General features: G+C 42.4%; 1 protein-coding gene across 1 annotated transcript in view; it reads right to left on the reverse strand.

Moving 5' to 3' along the window:
• The window catches only part of opcml (opioid binding protein/cell adhesion molecule-like), a 174954-nt gene that overhangs the window by 43813 nt on the left and 109396 nt on the right, over nucleotides 1-21745 (reverse strand). The window contains exon 3 of the mRNA XM_066650817.1: nucleotides 9956-10081. Coding sequence (XP_066506914.1) covers nucleotides 9956-10081 — 126 coding nt within the window. The remainder of the gene's footprint in view (nucleotides 1-9955; nucleotides 10082-21745) is intronic.

Below are 21745 nucleotides of genomic sequence, written 5' to 3' on the forward strand. Positions count from 1 at the left end.
CTGAAGAGGTGCCAATCCTTCGCAGGGTGACACATGTTCACACATTCACTCACTCACACCTATGGACAATTTTGAGCCACCAAACCACCTACCAACGTGTGTTTTTGGACCGTGGGAAGAAATCGGAGCATCCGGAGGAAACCCATGCGGACATGGGGAGAACACACCAAACTCCTCACAGACAGTTGCCCGGAGCGGGACTTGAACCCACAACCTCCAGGTCCCTGGAGCTGTGTGACTGCAACACTACCTATATGATATGATATGGCTATTTAATTCATCATGTAGCAATATAAATCATATTATGTGAAACATATTCACAATATAAACACAACCATAAATATCACTGCAATCATCTCTAGAATCTCCATGCAGTCCAGATACAAAGCATTGAAAAGATTTATTCATATTTTCCAGCTCTAGCACACAAGCAAATCCCTACACACACACACACGCACACACACACACACACACACACACACACACACACACACACACAAACACACAGTCATTCTGTCATCTACACACAAACACACACACATACACAAACGTCATCATCTTCCAGTGAGTGGTAGCAGGTAGCATTGTTCTCATTGACAGCTCCGCCTCAGCAAATGGCATGCAATGCTTTCTGGGAGAATAACAGGCTGAGTTCCATCCAACAAGAAAGCTGCCACCAGGCTGCCATGTCAGACCACAGAGCCATTGGGCTGTCAATCAAGAGCTGCCAAAGCCAAATTAGTGGCTTGATCCTCTTACAACAGCAACCTCAGAGATGCCAGTGTCAGAACCACACGGACAAAACACAAACACACTCTTCAGAAAGTTGGAAAAAGACTTTCCAAACTGGCTGCAGCTCCTCCAGCCAGCAGCCAGGACTTGACCCAATTTTAAGGACACGGATGATTTCAGGGCTGGACAAATATCGCTGCAATTTTTCATGAATATATATATATATATATATATATATATATATATATATATATACATATATGTCTGGAAGTTTTTTTTCATAAGGCTAAAGCTTTTTGCTCAAATCTCAAACAGAGCAACGGTGGAGTCGCTAGCTCAGACATATCAAACGCAGGGAATATTTGACACCAGACCTCACTTGACACCAACCCTTGAGCACGATCAGGCCCTTGTGCTTTGTGCTGAGGATGGTATTGTTTCTTTATGCTGTTTCCTGCCTGAGACTTTCCTCTGCCATTGTGAGAGCTCGGTGACTACAACTCACAAAAAATTCTCCTTCAATTCATCTTCAAGGTTCTGTCCCTGAATGAAGAAGACTAATGCAAAGCAGAGGCAAAAAAAAGAGAAGGAGAATTGCTTACTCTAGCTTTCTTACAGCTTCTGAAATAGTAAATACTGTAAATAATGTAAATGCATTACCTGTTATTTAATACACAATTATCAGCTTACACAATTATTACCAGTTATCACTGGTAATATTACTTTTCTGTGCGCTTTTCTTGCCCAAGACACCTCTCTGTTGTCAGAGCCCAGGGACTACATCTCAAACATGCGCGCACACACACAAAAAAAGAGTCCACCTCGATATATTGTCAAGGATTTCGTCCTCACTGAAATATACAAATTTTTAGCAAAGGGAAAAAGGAGAGGGAAAAACGATGATAAATGTCAATCCAGAGAAGCATTTGAGTTCTTACAGCTGTGGAGAGACTCTTCACAAGGCACAAAACCTAACCTTAAACCGAGCAATGCTAGACTTCATAGGGCGGGCTAGTTCAGACGTATCAAATGCAGGGAATATTTGACACTAGACTTTCCTTAGACTGACCCTTGAGCACGATTGGGTCCTTGTGCAGCATCCTGTTATTTTCAGCTGTAGGCACTATTTTCTGCCTCCTATTTGTCCCTCCATTGTGACAACCAAGCAACTGCCTCCCACATCAGATGTGCCAAAAAAAAAAAAAAAAAAGAAAAAAAAAGAAAAAAAAAACATCCTTCTCAATTTATCTTCAAGGTTTCTTTCCTGATTGGACGAGCCAAACATTAGGCATAGAGGGAAAAAAAGTCAGAACGGCTGATGAATGTCACTTTACAGAAGCATTCAGGCTGTTACAGCTGCCGAGGAGCTGCTGGTCTGGTCCAGACCTATCAAACCCAGGAAATATTTGACACTGGACCTTCCTCAACAATGACCCTTGAGACTCTTGAACATATTGTCTCTTTCCTATTTATTCCTCTACTGTGACAGCCCAGTGGCCACATCTCATTTCAGATGCTCAAAAAATAAAAAAATAAATAATAATTCCACTTCAATTCATCCTCAAGATTCTTTCCCTGATTGGAAGAAACAAATGTTAAGCAGGGGTGGGGTGGGGGAGGATAAGCAGAAGAAGAAGCTGATAAATGTCACTCTGGAGAAGCGTTGGAGTTCTTACAGCTGCTGAGAAAGTCTTCACCAGGCACAAAAACATCCCTCACATCTCATTTCTTTCATTAGGACTCCGGGAGAAATGTCAGGCCAGATAAGGGGCCGTCACCACATGGCCGGCGGCTTTAAAGGACAACCTGCTTGCAGACGCTAATATTGCTTTTCAGGGAGGCACGCTATTGGCTGCTTGTACTGCTGCTGTATGTCCGGTCCCAGTTTTAGTAATAACAGGTTGCCCAGGAGTTTAATAAAGCAGATGGATATGAATATGATATGCAGTGATAATGGGGGGTTTAGTGCAGAGGCAGAAGCAGCAGGGTTCAGGGTTTTCTGTTTTTTTATTAGACTCTCCTTTCTATCCATCACTCACCTACAGAAAGCGTGTGCTCTCCTGCTTCCTGACAAGCCAATGGGGGGGATTGCACTCACTCAGTCATCTTAATACTGTTTGACGTTGCACGGAAAAAGGGCCAGAACGAGGCAAGAAGGCAAAGACAAATGCCTCTGAAGTGAAATAAGACCGAAAGTCGACTTGGAAGCACGCTGACATTTTCCTCATCTAGTCTCAACTAACAGCTGAGATAATTTTGCAGAGGTGCAGTTTGTAATTCTACAATTGCAGACTGTAGTCAGTCTGTGGCTCTGCATACATTGTTACCTCATTTCAGCCAGACAGACCATCAAAGAACAGGTATTATGTGGATGATGGAGCTTTCTCACCATTGCAGTGATGTGGTACTGGTGCATTAGTGCAAGTTGTGCTAGTACAAGTGGATCAGATCCAGCAGTACTGCTTGAGTTTGTAAACATGATGTCCATGCACTGTCCACTCTCTTTGACACACATACTCTGTTGGTCCACCTTGTAGATATAAGTCAGAGACAGTAGCTCATCTGTTGGATGCAGTTTTTCTATTGTGCAATAGATACATTATATATATATATATATATATATATATATATATATATATATATATATATATATGTTGCAAAAATGCACATCATATTAAGACTGCTTTATAGCCTGGATTCAGGCCTGGATTTATAGCCTGGATTCCCTTCAGCAATGTTGGCCTGTGATCATGATATTGTCTGACACTGCACAGAACCACCCCAAGGCACAAAGGTAAGGCCATATGTCTCATCATTTGGATTCAGATAAATCCTACAATGAGGATAATATTCAGGAACGCTTTCATTGTTACTGGTCATGTTCAAAAGATAACAACTCATTTTCTTTCAAGAGCATCCATATAAAAGCAGACATCCTATTTACAAACCCTTCTGCTGGATCCTGTTTGTCAGAGCAAAGAACCATCTACAATGAGATGCCAACAACTTCTATCTCGGCAGCAGAATCAGACCAGTGATGTACAGTATTTGAGGCATGATGTCTTTCTTCATTGTCGAGTTATAATCATAAATATTCAGCTAAATCCACATTGTTTACCATCACAGAAATCCACTAACAATAAGCCAGACATGTGTCAAATAAGAGCAAGAATGTGCTGTATTTTGAGACAAGTTGTCATTTTGTCTCCGCTGTCTTGTCTCAGATAGAATTTGCTATACGTTACATATGATGTGTTATATAACGGTGCTTTGTCATCACAATGCTGCTTGACACTACACTGAGCCACCCACAAGGCAAAAAGACAAAGACACATGTCTCAGAATTTACCGCTTAGGCCCTCAAGCCATAACTGGGTGTATTTTGCTGCCCTCACTTTTATACTCATTTCTCATTAAACTCGCTATTACGCTCACTGAGGACCATACTGTGGTGTGCATGTGTTGTATGACTGTGGAAACTGCAGAATGTAAACCAGCTATGGAGATTAATTATAAACCTCTTGGATGCAGTATGGTACAGCTATTAACAGCAGGAATGCAAAACCCACAAAAATCAAAACTCATTTTGAAATATCTCATTAAACATAAACACATTGACTGTTAGAAAGGACCCCCACAGATATTCATTCATTCATTATCTGTAACCGCTTATCCAGTTCAGGGAGGCGGTGGGTCTGGAGCCTACCCGGAATCACTGCGTGCAAGGCAGGAATACACCCTGGAGGGGCGCCAGCCCTTCCCACGGCGACACACACACATCTATGGACACTTTTGAGTCTCCAATCCACCTACAAACGTGTGTTTCTAGACCGTGGGAGGAAACCCATGCCGACACAGGGAGAACACACCAAACTCTTCACAGGTCCTTGGAGCTGTGTGACTGCAAAACTACTTGCTGCGCCAGATATTCATCATATTTCTAAATTTTGATTCAGTATTCATACTTACTTTATGATTATTACGAGTGTTCCTATCCATTCCAGGCACACTAAATACATTTTCACTAAATACATGGGGGTGGGCAGCGATTGGTCTAATGGTTAGAGAAGTGGGTTGGGAATGGAGGTTTTCTGATTCAATTCCCATGACCAACATCCACAGCTGAATTGACATTGAGCAAGGGACCCTACACCCAAATGCTTCCTGGGTGCTCAGGATGGCTGCCCACTTCTCTGGTTGTGTGTCCTAGGCCTAGTGAGAGTGTATTGTATGTTGTACAATGACATATATATATATATATATATATATATATATATATATATATATATATATATATATATATATATATATATATATATATTTTCCATCCATCCATCCATTTTTCACCGCTTATCTGAGTCCGGGTCGTGGGGGAAGCTGTCAGAGTAAAGAAACCCAGACCTCCTCCGGGGGTATACCGAGGCGTTCCCAGGGCAGTCAAGACATGTAGTCTCTACAGCGTGTTCTTGGTCTTCCCCGTGGCCTCTTCCCCATTGGACATGCCCGGAACACCTCACCAGGAAGGCGTCCAGGAGGCATCCGGACCAGATGCCCGAACCACCTCAACTGGCTCCTCTCAACATGGAGGAGCAGCGGCTCCATTCTGAGTCTCTCCTGGATTTCCGAGCCCCTAACCCAGTCTCTAAGGGAGAATACTAATTTCAGCTGCTTGTACCCAAAATCTCATTCTTTCAGTCACTACCCAAAGCTTGTGACCATATGTGTGGGTTGGGACGTAGATTGAACACTAATTCAAGAGCTTTGCTTTTCTGCTCAGCTCTCTCTTCACCACCACGGACCAGTACAGATTCTGCATTTCCACTTGGCTATGGCGAGAAATTCTGTCCATAAAAATTATGAACAGAACTGGTGACAATGGGCAGCCCTAACAGATTCCAACTCTGACTGGAAACCGGTCTGACTTACTGCCAGCCTTATGAACCAGACTCCTGCTCTGTTTATACAGGGACTGGATGGCTCGTAGCAAAGAGCCCAGTACCCCATACTCCCAGAGCACCCCCCAAAGAATATCCAGAGGGACACGGTCGAATGCCTTCTCCAGATCCACAAAACACATGTAGATTGGTTGAGCAAACTCCCATGCACCCTCCAGGATCCTAGCGAGGGTAAAGAGCTGGTCCTCTATTCCACGACCGGGGCGGAATCCGCATTGTTCCTCCTGGATCTGAGGTTCAACTATCAGTCTGACTCTCTTCTCCATTACCCCCGCATAGACCTTACCAGGGAGGCTGAGGAGTGTGATCCTCCTATAGGTGGAGCACACACTCCGATCCCCCTTCTTAAACATTGAACCACCACCTCAGTCTACCAGTCCAGAGGCACTGCCCCCAATGTCCACGAGATGTTGCAAAGACATGTCAGCCAGGACAGCCACTACAACATCCAGAGCCTTGATGAACCCACAGTGATAGACAAGCCCTCTCCAGGATCCCCAAACTCTACTTCCTCTGTGGAAGACGTGCTGGTGGGATTGAGAAGATCCTCGAAGTATTCCTTCCATCGCCTAATGACATCCCCAGTCAAGGTCAACAACTCCCCAACCCCCACCATATACAGTGTTGGTAGAAAATTGTTTTCCCCTCCTGAGTTGCCTGATGTTTTGCAATAATCTTCTCTGAGTCAACCGAAAGTCGTTTCCCATGTCCTCACTCATCCGAGTTTTTGCTTCAGCAACAGCTGAAGCCGTGAGCTGCTTGGCTCTTTGATACCCGTCAGCTGCCTCCAGAGTCCCCTGAGCCAACCAGGCTCGATAGGACTCTACCTTCAGCTTGACAGCCTCCCTCACCCAGTGTGTCCACCACCGAGTGTGGGGATTGCCACCCCGACAGGCACCGACAACCTTGCAGCCACAGCTCCGTTCAGCCGCCTCAACAATGGAGGTCCGGAACATGGCCCATTCAGACTCAATATCACCAGCCTCCCCCAGGACGCAGTTGAAACTCTGCCGGATGTGGGAGTTGAAGATCTTTCTGACAGGTTCCTCTGCTAAATGTTCCCAGCAAACCCTCAACACACGTTTGGGCCTGCCAGGTCTGTCCGGCATCCTCCTCCGCCATCTGATCCAACTCACCACTAGATGGTAATCAGTTGACAGCCCAGCACCTCTCTTCACCAGAGTGTCCAGAACATATGGCTGCAGATCTGATGATAAGACTATAGTCCATCATTAAAATGTGGCCTAGGGTATCCTGATGCCAGGTGTACTTGTGGATACTCTTATGCTCGAACATGGTGTTCGTAATGGACAAACTGTGATGGGCACAGAAATCCAATAACTGAACACAACTTGGGTTCAGATCAGCAGGGCTGTTTCTCCAAATCACGCCCCTCCAGGTCCAACTGTCATTACCCATGTGAGCGTTGAAGTCCCCCAGCAGAAAAATGGAGTCCCCAGAATGAGTGCTCTCCAGCACCCCCTCTAGGGCCCCAAGAAGGCCTGGTACTCGGAACTGCTGTTCTATGCATAAGCACAAACAGCCATCAGAGCCCTTTCCCTAATTCGAAGGTGCAGAGAAATTACCCTCTCGTCCACTGGGGTAAACCCCAACGTACAGGCGCTAAGCCGGGGGGCTATGAGTTAGCCCACTCCTGCCTTATGCCTCTGACCCTGGGCAGGGAGAAAGAGTGAAACTCCAGAGTGAAAGAGCATCCAGCCCATCTCAAGGAGATTGGTTATGGAGCCCATCTGTGTGTCGAGGTGAGCCCAACTATATCTAGCCCATACCTCTCAACCTCGCACACCAGCTCAGGCTCTTTTCCCACCAGAGAGGTTATGTTCCATGTTCCAAGAGCCAGTTTCAGTAACCGAGGATCAGAACACCAAGGCCCCCACCCTCGGCTGCCACCCGATCCACAATGCACCAGACCCAGATTACTACCTCTCCCACAGGTGGCGGGCCCATGGGACAGTGAACCCATTTTGCTCCTTCGGGTTGAGCCTGGCTGGACTCCATGAGTGAAGGTCCAGTCCACCAGGCACTCACCAGAAGCCCCTCCCCCAGGCCTGGCTCCAGGGTGTGGCCCCGGTAACCCTACTACGGGCAAGGGAAGCTGTATCTCTGTCGTTATTCTCTTCATCTGGGTCTTTATGGATCACTCTTTGTCTGGCCCATCACCTAGGACCAATTTGCCTTGGGAGACCCTACCAGGGGCTATTGCCCCCAACAACATAACTCCTAGGCTCACACAGGCACGCAAACCCCTCCACCACGTTAAGGTGGTGATCCAAGGAGGGTCTCTTTTTTCCCATTATACAATAACTGTGCTTTGTATCTGACAGAAACAGTGCTGTAAACTGTTGTGGGAGAATGTTATACAAAAGAAAATCATGCTGATTATAACAGCATGTACACCACATGCACATCGATCAATGTACTATATTTTGTAAATAAATATACATATATGAATACATACATAAAATACCGATATTTCATGCATGTTGACTCCAATATGTATGAAATCACATTCAGAATATTAAACAGTATCAGACAGTTTGAAATCAAGTATTCACTACTGCATCATTCATAATGAGGCCTGGATTCAAAGCAGTGATCCAAATGCAAGGAATGATGAAAGTTATTCCTGACCCACATCAAAAAACAATGGAAAAGGGTGTCATTTTAATGAGCAAGTGTCACATAGTGTAGCTTTGACTAGTGAACCTTTCAGCTTGTGACAATGATTTCAATAAAACCTTGGCAGTGAACTTGGCACCAGTGAACTCATGGGGCTTTAAGGGTGAAACATCACCGATAATAAGAAACATACTGTACCATGCCACTATGTTTCATTGGCAAGATCAAAGTAATCGGACCTCATTTACATCCAAAAATATTCACACAAACAAAAATATATATTTATAATCATTAAAATGAATGTTCTGCCATATCAGATTTCACTGAACCATCGACACAATGGGAAGAAAGCAAAGGCATGAAGTATCATCAGAGCAACAATGTGCCACAGGAGAGCTACTGGTCTTCGTCTGCTATCTCAGATACAATTCCTGGATCCCGAGTGACTCTGAAATTCAAAAGGGAAATCTCTGGTGAGGGAAACTCCAACCATGAGAAACAGGGTGGCCTTGTTTTTAAGCAAGTGGATACATCATACACTGTGGAACCACAACACTTGAGAGACAATCATACACTCACCAGAGGTGGTATGCTATCCAGGTTTGCCCAGTTGGTAGCCCATTATTTTACAGTGTCTAACAGACCCAGTTCACATACCACATCTGGGCAAATTATGATTTTCCCTCAAGATTGTACTTTCATGTTCAACAAAATGGGAGACACTTCCTTGCTTAAGGGCAAGGCCACCCACCCCCTTGTGAGGTTCAGAGATTTTCTGGGTCCATGGGCTCAATCTGTGGAAGTACAAGCATACGAGTGATTCCCTCATGACACAACAGGCAGCACTGAGGGACATAGTCATTTTTCGCAGTCATGCGCAACTAGTAATTGATTAACTTCCAAATATTGGACCCAGCCTCATTGTTGATAATTTATTCAGTATTCTCTTCTTGTTGTAATGCTAGTTGGCACTGCACAGGACTAGAGCAAAAATGTGCAAGATTTTTGAGGCTAGTTTTCAGCTAAAATAAATGATTTACTTTCCAAATGCTGAACATACCATCACTATTTATTGTGTATTAACAGAGTTAGCATGTTATTACATGGTGTTTGACACTGCAAAGAACCACATGACAGCAAAAACAAACTCAGGCTGACATTATACAGCATTCTGTAGTTTTCTGTTGCCATGCTCCAATAATATTTAAAATACCTCTAGGAAAACTGCTAGAGTCTACTGCAACCCAACCTCTGATGTGTATTAATGATTTTAGCCCATGACTACTGCAAAGCAAACATCTTTAACTGGGAAAAAGAGGCAAATAGCACATTGGAACAAACCCCAAGTATTGCAGCCTGCCATGAAGAGGTTCTCTTCATTTCTCCAACAGAACTGGGTCATGCTTCAGTAACCATGGGAGACAGTCAAGGCCTAGTCATCAATAATTCATCACAGAGTGCACATTCAACAACAGTTATTAGCAAAGTCAGCTTGTATGTTTTGCTGTGATTTCTGACATTTAGAACAATTACAGCAAACATAGGGAGAACAGAAGAAAAAAAAAAGCTTGTGATGCTTCAGGCAAAGAGAAAAAAAAAGGAAAAAAAAATTAGAAGAGAAGCCTCACCTCTGGCTGAGCGGTGCTTCCAGATGATGTTAGGCTCAGGTCGTCCAATGGCCAGACACATGAGGCTGACGTTGCTGCCCTCATTCACTGTCACATCCGTGGAAATGTTGACAATCCTGGCTGGAACTGAAACACACATACACAAAAGATTATTAATAAATAAATAAAAATGCATTTCAGGATTTTACTTGAGGAGTTTTTAAACCTTGCATCCACTCATTGGACACTGAGTGTTCATAACATAGAGTCATTAGCTCATCTGTTGCTGCATATTTTGTGTTGGTTATACACAGGATGATGCAGGCCACATATTTTTTAGATGGTGGACTGTTCAAGCCCAGCAGTAACACTGAAGTAAACACTCGTACAAGCACAACAGTGAATCTGGTTTATAGAAGGAAAGAGGCCTCCTAACAAACATCCAAGACCTTGTAGAGCTCCAGAACTGCTTTAGAGGTCAGAAGATTGTCACTGCAGATCTCCACTTAGCTCCCCTGAAATAGGTGAAGGTGGAAACACTAAACACTGACTGCGACATTTGATAAGAAGGTGATGGAAGGTTGTTGTCGACTTGTTCGGCAAGAGGAAAAAGTCAGGTTTGAACTTGTCAAGACAGGACGTGAAGTGTTAGTGTAAATCATTACGTAATTAACTCTAGAATCAATTATGTAATTACATTTAAATTACACTTAAACAGTACAGCAAAGCGACTGTAATAACTCTAGACTTCTAAGGTCTATTGCCCAAATTGCCTCCTGATTATAACAAATGAAATCCCAATGATGTGGTTCACCTTTCTAAACCAGACCAGGGCCTTATCAGGGCAGATTTACTCCATAGTGCATGTGAGTGTGTGCTGCACCATGAGATATCGGGATGGGCCTTTATAACACGACTGCAATTATACCACACTTTCATTAAAGATCTTCATTGTTTTTACATGATACTGACACACACAGACAAAAACAAAAAAGAAACATATAATGCCACTTTTGCCACTAAGGGCACACATTTCCTCAGGGTCTTAATGGAATATGTTTGGTATGATTTGGTCAAAATAACACAAGGATCTACAACACAGCACAGTCCTCCCCTGTCTAAAAAGCCCTGTTCAGAATGACCCATTTTAGCACCTGTTTTTTTTAAATGAGAACGAGCCACAGTTCAGTTCAGCACAAGTGGGCAGGGGTGAAAAGCAAGGAGCAGAAGCTCTGGTTTTTATATTTTTCCATGGTTATCTTCATTATCTTTTTTATTCCTTGTCTTCATATTTATCAAGTACTCACATTTCTAATGCTATGATCGCCTTGCTTTTCTTGTCCATCTAAATATCAGCCAATTATTGACAAAAATCAGCACAGTGGTAGAAGTAGAACCTATATATTTAATTATGTTGATTCATCATTACTTTACATACCCATTGAGCTCTCATCCACTGTGGGCACTATTTCTTTTAATCCACACAAACTGATTGTTATTTACCTGAAGACATAATACAGAGACAGTGCTGTGCCTCTTCCAACATGGGGAAGGGCTTAACATTAGGCTTTAGGTTAGGACTAGGTATAGAGTTCAGAGCTGATTTTCCACGCTGGGTAGTTATTAGAAAGTCATGTAAATGGTTTTGTAGTCAAATATGAATTACGTCATGTTGAAAACAGACTAAAACCAGAAGGTCATGGAGCCCAAGTAGATTTGTCTTTGGCAGTAGGTTTAAGAACAGGTTTATTTAGTTGGGACAATGTTATTGATAGTTTGAAACTTCTTTGTTTCCATGGCTGTTTTTAATGGTTAGCTGTCATTACTAATCTATGGGTGAATAAGAAAACTCAAGGTAACAATCTGATTGGCATTACCAGAAGACACAGGAGGTTCTAGAATGCCTCACAGTGTGGAACTAACTGTGGTATAAGTACCCTTTACGTCACACTTAAAAAAATCAGTTGGAAACCCAACCAAAACTTAATGGACCACCGCTGTCCCACTTTAATCAATCATACATTTTTGTTTTCTCATTTAAGTTTGCAGGATCTGGTGTTAACTACATTCAGTTATGGGACCACAGGGAGCAGCAGAGCCAAAAAAGGGAGACAGTTTGAGTCCACATGTGCAGTGAAGCACAGCGAGGGGGTCCGGGGGGATGCGTTCTTAAAAGGCGTTCTCTGCGGGGACGCGGCTCAGTGTGTACTCAGCCGCAGTGATGAAACCCAGCATCAGCTTTCCTGCAGCTACTGCAATCTATAGCCACAGAGAATTCAAGCAACCGCCCAAGACCCCAGACATCCCCCAATTAGCTGTGTGGAATCTGTAGAACTTTAGAGGAAGGCATAGTTGGCTAGTTGTAAGCTGGAGAACATCTTAGAACATTGCACAGGCTTTTCCCATTGTTGCAATAGTACTCTGAAACTCATCAGCAGGTTCATAGCCTGAAACTCGTCTTTAAATATTTGCTGTAGACATAGGCTAGATCAGAGGTCATCAAATCCAGACCTTGCAGGCCAATGTAAAATCAAGGTCTGGATTTGATGACCTCTGGGCCAGACCAACCTTCAGGGGGTATCAATAACAACACAAAACCAGAGGCTCCCGAATGGTGCAGCTGTGTAAGAGTGTTTTCAAACGTGAAAGTCTGGACCAAGGACCAAACAAAGGTTCATGTTTTGTTACACTACATTTGGCCTGATACACTTTGCTTTCACAAACATAGTGAGTGGACTAAAGGGCTTTCCTATATTCTGTCATCATTACGTATGTGGGTTCCATTGTCCCACACTTCACATTAATTGGTCTGTAGAGGACCATTAATTTCTTTCTCCTATTTACTACTAATACATATTTGCAGCTCAGATCAACATATATCTTATGTAAGACACAAACACTTACATTGCTTACATTTGCAATGCTTATCCTACTTATTTAGCAGCTACTCATTTGCATTTTCAGTTCTATATTAAATGGTTGCTACACTGGCAGATTAATGAAGTGTCCCAAAACACACCTGTCTGCATTTTACTTTCTAGACTACAGAGTGTCATTCTGATAATGATGCAGTGTTTTTAGGCAGTAACACATCTTAAAACCAGGACAGTCCATGTGTGAGACTGGAGATGGTGTTATATGTTATTAAATAATAATAATAAAAAAATGTCATTGTTCAATGCTGACACAGTTTTGGTTATGGTACTGTATTTAGAGTTAAACTGAAGGATTTCACAGGTTTTCTAGTTGCTTGTGAAATCAAGGCACTCAGTAAATCACCTGCTTATGTCCATGTCTCTTTGGTACTACCTCAACTTCACATAATTGGTCTGAATGTCCAAATCATCTAAGCCTTTTCACACTGCACACTTGGTTCAGACTGATCCAGAACAAGACCACATCCTGTGGTCGGACCAAAAATTTGTCCTTTTGTCCAGACCATAGTCCGAGGCTCATTTCACACATGTCATTTTGGTATGGCTCAAATTGAAAAGGCCTTAGGACTAATACCATCTCTTACTTTTACTCCTACCCCTCATTATCCAGTGTCACTTTGGGCTTTGGAACTGAGTTACAGGGCACAGCATTTAAAATATTTACCTCATGAAAAGGGACACATCTTCAAGCAGTGATATAAGAGCAGTACAATGCTGCAAACCTGCTGCTGGACTTTAGTTAGATTTAGGGCATCAAATTCCTTCAGATATTTGATTTGATGCTGAATCCGGATTCTTTTCCAGATTTTTTTTTTTCAAACGTTCCAGTTCCACTTTAAATTTTGCAGTAGATTCAGGCACAAGGCTGTCGTTGATTCACAATTTTAAGGTGGAACTGGAAATGTACCACCTAACTAGCATTCAGCATACTGCTAGTGATATTTTATGATTGTTATGAAGAAACCAGTGTGAACATTTCATGAAGAATGGACCAATATAAATGCTCCAAAATACTTTTTTTTCCCCCTAACATTGTCCTCCACTGAAAATAATATTTGTTTTCTCCTCTCCTGTAAAGTTACTGTTTTGGAGATACATGCTTTTCTTGATCAGCAACAATTTATTTGGCTACTGGTGATTCAAAAGGCATTCATAACCCTCCTTTTGGAGTGTGCTTCCAATTTTAAGGGCCATACAGCCCTCACATTTCGCCTTACCCTTCTATCCCAACAATAATTGAGACACTCTATCCCTAGGCAAAATGGAGGGGTAGGGCTAAGATGTAGGGGCAATGGGGAAACTGGGATCCATCCCAAGTGATGGTCCTATCATGAGGAAACTGCAAGTCTGATCCCTGGTGATGCCTGAGCCCTCAGGAACTGGGAGCCTTTCCACTCCACCCATCATTCAGCACAACACAAGCCAATATGTGTGTAAGCTCACAGAACTGGGCAGTTAGTGTTCTCCTCCAAGCGTATTGGGTTGCCCAGTGCTGTTGTGTTAGACACAGCTAACAATGAAGTGCTGGCTGCACTTCACATGTCTCAGAGGAAGCATGTGCTAGCTCTTACTCAGTTCACTCACTCTGCTTGGTAGCTTTGTGTGATAGAGGGAGACCTACAAAACTCCTCCAGGCCTCATGCCATCGTCAAAAGCCTAACTCTACAAGGCTGGTCTAAACATAGCCGCTGTGGACTCCGGAGTCTGGCGTCTCACAATGAGTCAGCGTCCACTCTGCCCTGTGATTGACGTGATGTGATAGCTGTGCGGGGCTGCCCTCCTTTCCCAAACCCATTCTGTTTACATAAGTTTGAGCGTGAGCAGCGTGATGACAGCTTGCCTGTCTTCTATCTTCTCCTTTTCAGCGGGAGCCAGGCAGGCAGCTAGCAAACCTGGACAGATATCATTTGGCTGGCGTTCTCCCAGGCTGGGCAGGAAATGGGGAGAGTCTGTTATCAGCGTTTGTTGGAAAAGTAAATATTTTATGGTAAATTTTGTTTACAGGAAATCCAAGGAGGATTCTGGGACGGCATACAAACACACACCAATAGCACTGCAGGTACAAAGAATTCCTGATATACTGGTCTATTTTATTAACCCTTTAACACTGAGGCAAATCAAACATCTATTTCTTTCTAATCCACTCTTCTCTTTGTCACATTGTTGGGTTCTGCTGTGATGATGACACAGTTTACACCAATCAGTCACAAGATTAAAACCACTGACTTGTGAGGTGATAACATATGATTATGTGGCTATAGTAGCAGCTGTTAAGGGGAGGATTATCTAAAGGTATCAACTGGACAGAGTTCTTATAGCTGATGTGCTAGAAGCAGGACCAGTGGACAAGCATAAGGGATCTGTGTGGCCAAGACAAAGGGCCACGTATGGTAGGGTGTTCCTAACACGCAGGGGTTAGAACCTGCTGGAATTGCTGAGAGGGTCATGGTGTCCAAAGCTAACTGATGCATGTTGGGAATGAAGGCTAAGACATCTGAGCCCAAAATTCCTGCTGTTTTGGAGATGTTCTGACCGCAATATCACAACCATCACAATTTGACCAATTTGTCGCAGTTACTCAGATGCTGATGCTTGCCACTTTTCCTGCTTCAAATATCACATTCATTTCAAGAACTGATTCTATACTTGCTGCCTTATATGTCCCATCTCTTGTCAAAAGCCATATAAAGAGATGATCAATGTTACTCAGTGGTTTTAATCTTGTGGGTGATTGATTTTTGTCTAAACCAGAGATGTTGTTAGAGGCTAATCCTAAGCTTGCAGCAGTGTCAATGGGTGGGTGTGTCTGTGGGGGGGGTATAAATAGACAAACTGAAATGAGCTATTAATCTTGGTATTACACTGTAATATCACTGTCATGCTGTTTTGGGAGCTGGGAATCCTGTTAACAACCTACTTTGGAAAACTCACCTCATCTGGTGTGTTCCACTGCATCAGAAAATTTTGTTATAATAAAAGAAAGTGACTGCTGCACTAAATGAAATACCTGTAAAATGTAGCTCATCCTTCATATAGATGACAGAGTGTTTAAGTGTTAGCTAGCTAGCTTTCATTTATACAGTGTATCTACTGTTTGGACCACTGCAAACACACCTGTTTTCTGAGGGCAATGAGTCAGAAGTTGTCTTCATTCTCCTCATTTCCCTGACAACCTCCCCCTCTCTACTGCTTGCATGTTTGAAAACCTTTGGTTTCATTTTAGCCAGGTCTGTAACACTAACAACTCCCAACAACACAGAAATTAAAACCTAGATTTGCATGCAAGAGGGTCAAACTTTTGCCCTCCAGGTGATCCGGTTTCCTCCCACAGTCCCAAAACACACATTGGTAGGTGGATTGGTGACTCTGAAGTGTCCATAGGTGAGTGTGTGAGTGAATATGTGTGTGTGTGTGTGTGTGTGTGTGTGTTGCCTGTGAAGGACTGGTACCCGCTACAGGGTGTGTTCCTGCCTTGCGCCCAATGATTCCAGGTAGGCTCCGGATAATGAATGAATGAATGAATGAATAATAATAATAGTAAATACATAGTTTTATTTCTGAAGCTGTTGGAATCCATGGGTAGGCACGTCCAGTGTCAGTTCAATATGGAACACATCTTTTAGTGTCCAAATTCCATGTTTTACTTGACAGATTATTTGTGGGGCTATAGCCACACTTAAACTAGTCCAATAACACCACTGGTCTAAACCTTGGTGGACACGTCTTCAAGCCCAGTGTCAGGTGTCAGCTAGAGGGTTATAAATCCTCATAGCATTGGACTGTTCTCTGGAGTATAATGACCATCATTTCTCATAATGGGAAAAAAGGGGGGAAAAATGCACACAGATCATTTTCAAGATGTTCATTCTTATTTGGGAGCTCATTTTCACGGTTTCAAAACTGTCAGCACTGCAACAGCATGATGACCCATTTCCTACTGATACAGCTACGATAATAATATCCATATCAGCTCCAGCACAACAAGTCATTTATAATTTCCTGGTCCTAGAAAAATAATAATAAAAAAATCATACAGCAGGAAAGAACAACAGAGCTCTATCAATCTAATCCAAACAGGCAAGCAAATGTCTGATGGGACCAATTGAGTTCTCATTTTTCAAACTTTCCTACTCTCTCTACATCACAAAGTTTCCACTGCGTGGATTTGTGTGTGTTTGTGTGTGTGTGTGTATCTGTGTTGTGTGTGGGTATATGTGGGAGATGCACCTGTAATACGTAGGCGAGTCCTCCACGTCTAAGCAGTAAACATCATAGATGCTGTAGATAAAGCATTTATTCCATCCCCTCTATTTAGTTCTCATTCAGTTTAGTTCTCATTCTAGTCATTTCATTCCTTTGCATCAAAGGCCTTGTTTCAACTTGAGCTAACAGCTTCTAAAGAATGGCATCAAGGAGCTGGAAAAAGAAGACCCAGTACTGTTCTCCACAGAACACCTGTGTACAAAAAAAAAAAAAAAAAACAAACAAAAAAAAAAACCCTCAGCTGAACACAAATGGTGTGTCAAAGGTAGACAGCTTCAAATGCTATATGTCGCATGTCTGCAGACACTATCTAATCTACCATTTCCTCAGAAATCAAGGGTATTAATGGAGATTCTGGTTCTATTGTGCTGCTGCAACAGCTTCTACTCTACTGTGAAGGCTATACTAGGTGCTTGAAGATTGCTGTGAGGACTAAATGTCACCCATAATGGTGTTAGTGAGATTAGGTACTGGTGTTGGCTGATTAGTTCTAGATTACACACCCACTGGTAAAGACATGGGTCATACATGCTTGGGTTTAAAATCTCACTAGCCATCACTTGTGGTATTGTTTCTGACTTTACCTCATTACAAGGTAGGTGTGTCTGTTAGAGTGGACATTGAGTGGACACATTTAAAAACTCTAGATTCATTGCTGTGTCTGATCTACTCATACCAGCAGGACACACACTAACACATCACTACCACGTCAGAGTTACTGCAGCACTGACCACCAGCCGAATGCTGCTCTGTAATGGTCCTAACAATTGAAAGGCAGGGTGAAATGGGTATATGAAAGTATACAGAGAAACAGGTGGACTACAGTATGTAATTTCAGAACTACAAAGTGCACCAGTATAGTAAGTGAAGCTGATAAAATGGACAATGAGTAGATACAAGGTAGATGTTCCTAATCCAGTGACCATTAAGTGTACAAACTTTTAGAAATATAAAATGCAGAGTCTCAGAACTTTGAAAACAGCCATCACAGGAGGTAGTGCCTGCTCTGTTGTAAACCATTTCTGTAGAAGCTTAAAAAATACATATCATACAGAATCTAAATTACAGCCCCTTCCCTATTCACTCAGTATGAGTGTGTGCTGTTTCAGAGATGTAGGCTGAAGCAGTTCCTTTTTGCTCAACCCTGTGGAAAGTGGAACACTGCAAATGCTGACTTCATAATGTTCTTAAGGTTTGGGGTGTTAGGCTTTGCATTCAAAGTACCGAACTCCATAACCACCACCATCCACCTGGCCAATAAGGACACATACTGAACAGCCATAAAATTAAAATGATGATTTTCACCCTGCTCTTCAAGGATTAGAACCCTGGAGGACCACCACAGAGCAGGAATTATTCAGGTGGTGGATAGTTCTCTGTGCTGCAGTGACACTGGCTTCGTGGTGGTGTGTTAGTGTGTGTTGTATGAGTGGATCAGACACAGCAGTTTTGCTGAAAACACTGTGACACGTCTACCTTTTTGGTTCACAATGTACATGAAAAAGTCAGACAGTAGCTCATCAGCTGCTCAACAGTTTTTGTTGATAGTTTTCAAATTCCTTTTTTTTTTTTATCACTGGTCCTTGGTCAGATGGACCTTGTACATATAGTTAAAGGAGATATCACAATGGACAATGAGTATAGAAACAGGTGGGTGATTTTAAGCTCTGTTTGAATGCAGAACCCTGTTTGTCTGACTTCTTGATCAACAGGCTTCAAGCAGTCCCACCCCATGAAGCTGAACAGTGTCTGCCCCTAGGGCTGTGTACTGAGACCCCTATTCACTCACACATAACAGCATTCATGTCTTCAAATCTGCTGATGACACCACAATTGTGGGGCTCATCTCCAATTGCAACAAGATATCCTATAGAGAATATGTGAAGCAGCTGGAGTTCTGGTAGAAGGTCACTAAGACAAAGCAGATGATTCTCAATTTCAGGAGGCCACAGCTGCCACACACTCCTCTGCACATCAGTGGTTTGGCAGTAGAGGTAGAGCCAAGTTCCAAGTTGAAAGTACACATCAAGGATCTCCTCTCCTGGTCCCTGTATACCTCCTTCTTAGTGAAGGTGGCATGGCACTGCCTTTGCTTCCTAACAAGACTAAAGAGAACTGACAATGCACACATTCATCCTCAATGGCTTCTACAGAAGCATCACAAAGAGCATCCTGACCTGCAGCATCACTGTCTGGTGGAATATCTGATCTGTCTCAGACAGGAAAGCACAGCAGTGGGTAGTGAAGCCTGTTCAGCACATCACTGGGTCAAGTTTTCTTTCTATCAAGGACATCTACACTGAACAGTGTAAACGGAGGGCCTGCATCATCAGGAAGGATCCTACTCACTGTTTATTCTCCTCCTGCCTGGACAAAGGCTTCAAAGCATCAAGGCCAGACCTGTGAAGAGTTTCTTCCCACTATCAGTCAGACTGCTAAACTCATCTGCCCAAAGGACTTTTAACACTCAGCTATAAGTGCTAACAGAGCTCTCATTGTTTGTACAAATATTATACCAAAGATGTTACAATGGAAATAATGCACTCACTCATAAGACTTTTATGCTGCTAAGGACACTTTACATTATCACGGTGCAGATAATACACACAACAAGAATTGCTAGTGTAGACCTACTTCAGATTTATTCCTTATAATCTTGTCTTTGCTTAGAAGTGTAAATAACTTTATATCTCTCAAGTGGTGTAGAATTCGAATGGCCATATAATGCTAAAATCCCCAGCATGTCCTCCATGTTCAGAAGTCTGAAAAAAGGAAGCCCTGACCCAACAAGGTTGGGTACCTTTGTAATAAAGAGCTTTGCAGCTTCGTAACTCTCTGGGGACCCACCTATCAAATGCAATATTTATCCATCTTTTATAAATATCTTTGGGCTAAGAAATAGGCTTCCTAATTCTGCAGAGTCTGAGCTTTCCATTCCATCTTACCACAAGAATGTACGTGACTCACATCTGGAATTATGAGGCTGTGAAGAGTACCTGAGATGCAGGAGATACACGTCATCTGTCTCTTACCCTGTGTAAATCATAAAAAAGCTTCGGTCTACATTTTGGGTGAAATTGACCAATGGGCTCTCATGTACAATGGTTCTTTTTCCCATGAGAAATAAAGAATTTCTACAGCTTTTCAGATTTAAATCCAAGGGACTTTTTTCACAGAGCACTAGGTCAAACAGGGCCTAGTTACAAAGAAAGCTGGGATTGTTTTGAACATTTTGATATGAAACATGAGGGAGATCCAGTGCATTACATTTTCATTTAACCTCTCATTGATAGTGGAGTGTTATAAACTTGCTTCTACTGACTTTCATCAGGTATAAAACAATAAACTCCATACTATTATTATATGTAGAAAAATCATTACAGTTTAAGTACCAAGTTATTTAATTAAATAAGAGACATCATGAGTTTTATATGTTCAACAGCACTGGGATATTTAAATCTATATGCTACACTACTCTTTACAAGAGTGTTCTACTGACCATTAAGAATATCACACAAGAGGGAGTTTTAAAGGGGAGCTCTACAGCGTCAGCATCTGCCTTGGGCTTCAGGCAGGTTTAAAAAGTTAGGCTGTGTTCAGACAGTGGAGGAGATTCCACTCAAAAGTCTTTATGGCAGGACAGTGATTCCACTGTTTGTGCCTGTTTCACTTCGGAGTGAGTGTTAAAAAAAAGGTTCAACTCTATAAAATCCATTCTATTCTCTCTGCTTGTGAAAGCTGTAATAAGGGGATTGCTAAAGGTTTTCAGTGGAGCTCCACTATGCCTCTTCTATCCACTCTTAATGCACACTTAAAAAGATACATGTACATGATAAAAAAGTATCTGGCTTGTGCTATTGTAGACTGATAAGCCAGTGTGAAAGAAAACATTTCTGTACTGCTGGGCAATAGTCCTGTCCCAGTGCAGTTGTGGAACTATATAGAATTAACAAATGAGCAGAAGTGTTATTATACCTAATACAAGCATGGCCAGGCTTATCTCCAGTACAGCCTAGTACAGTTTTTTTTTTACATATGACTAAATCAAAACTATGCTGAATTTTCAGTAGAACAGCACTCCCTTTTATGTGATTCTAAATAAGCATGTTCAGAATTGATGCACCATTGCTTCTTTAAACAGAACATTTTCCACAAGTTAACATGGTTTTGGAGTCCTAATGAATCATCTGTGACATGTTTTGGTCAAAATTCTACAAAGATCAAACACCAGAGCACCGCTGACCCTGTGTCTAAACAGCCCTGTTCAGAACGACTGGTTTCAGCGCCTCTGAGAATGATCCATAAAGTGTCCAGGCGTGAGGAGTGAGGAGCAGAAGCTCTACTTTGTAACTATTTTTCCTCAGTTCTCTTTCTTCTCTGATCTTGTTTTCTCCATATTTAATGATAACACATATTTCTCTTTGCTTGCTATGATTATATTCCATGGCTTAAACTTGTCTTTGCACTCTCACATAAACACAGATCCAGTGCTGTGATTGGAGATACACAAATGAGGAGGTGGGAACATTCTACAATCTTTGCACTCAATGTAAGAACCAGATTCTCCATTATTACACTTGATTTCTGAGGAAATGTTAGATTAGATAGTGTC

The sequence above is a fragment of the Hoplias malabaricus genome, chromosome 18, assembly GCF_029633855.1.
Source record: "Hoplias malabaricus isolate fHopMal1 chromosome 18, fHopMal1.hap1, whole genome shotgun sequence".
NCBI classification, from domain to species: Eukaryota; Metazoa; Chordata; class Actinopteri; order Characiformes; family Erythrinidae; genus Hoplias; species Hoplias malabaricus.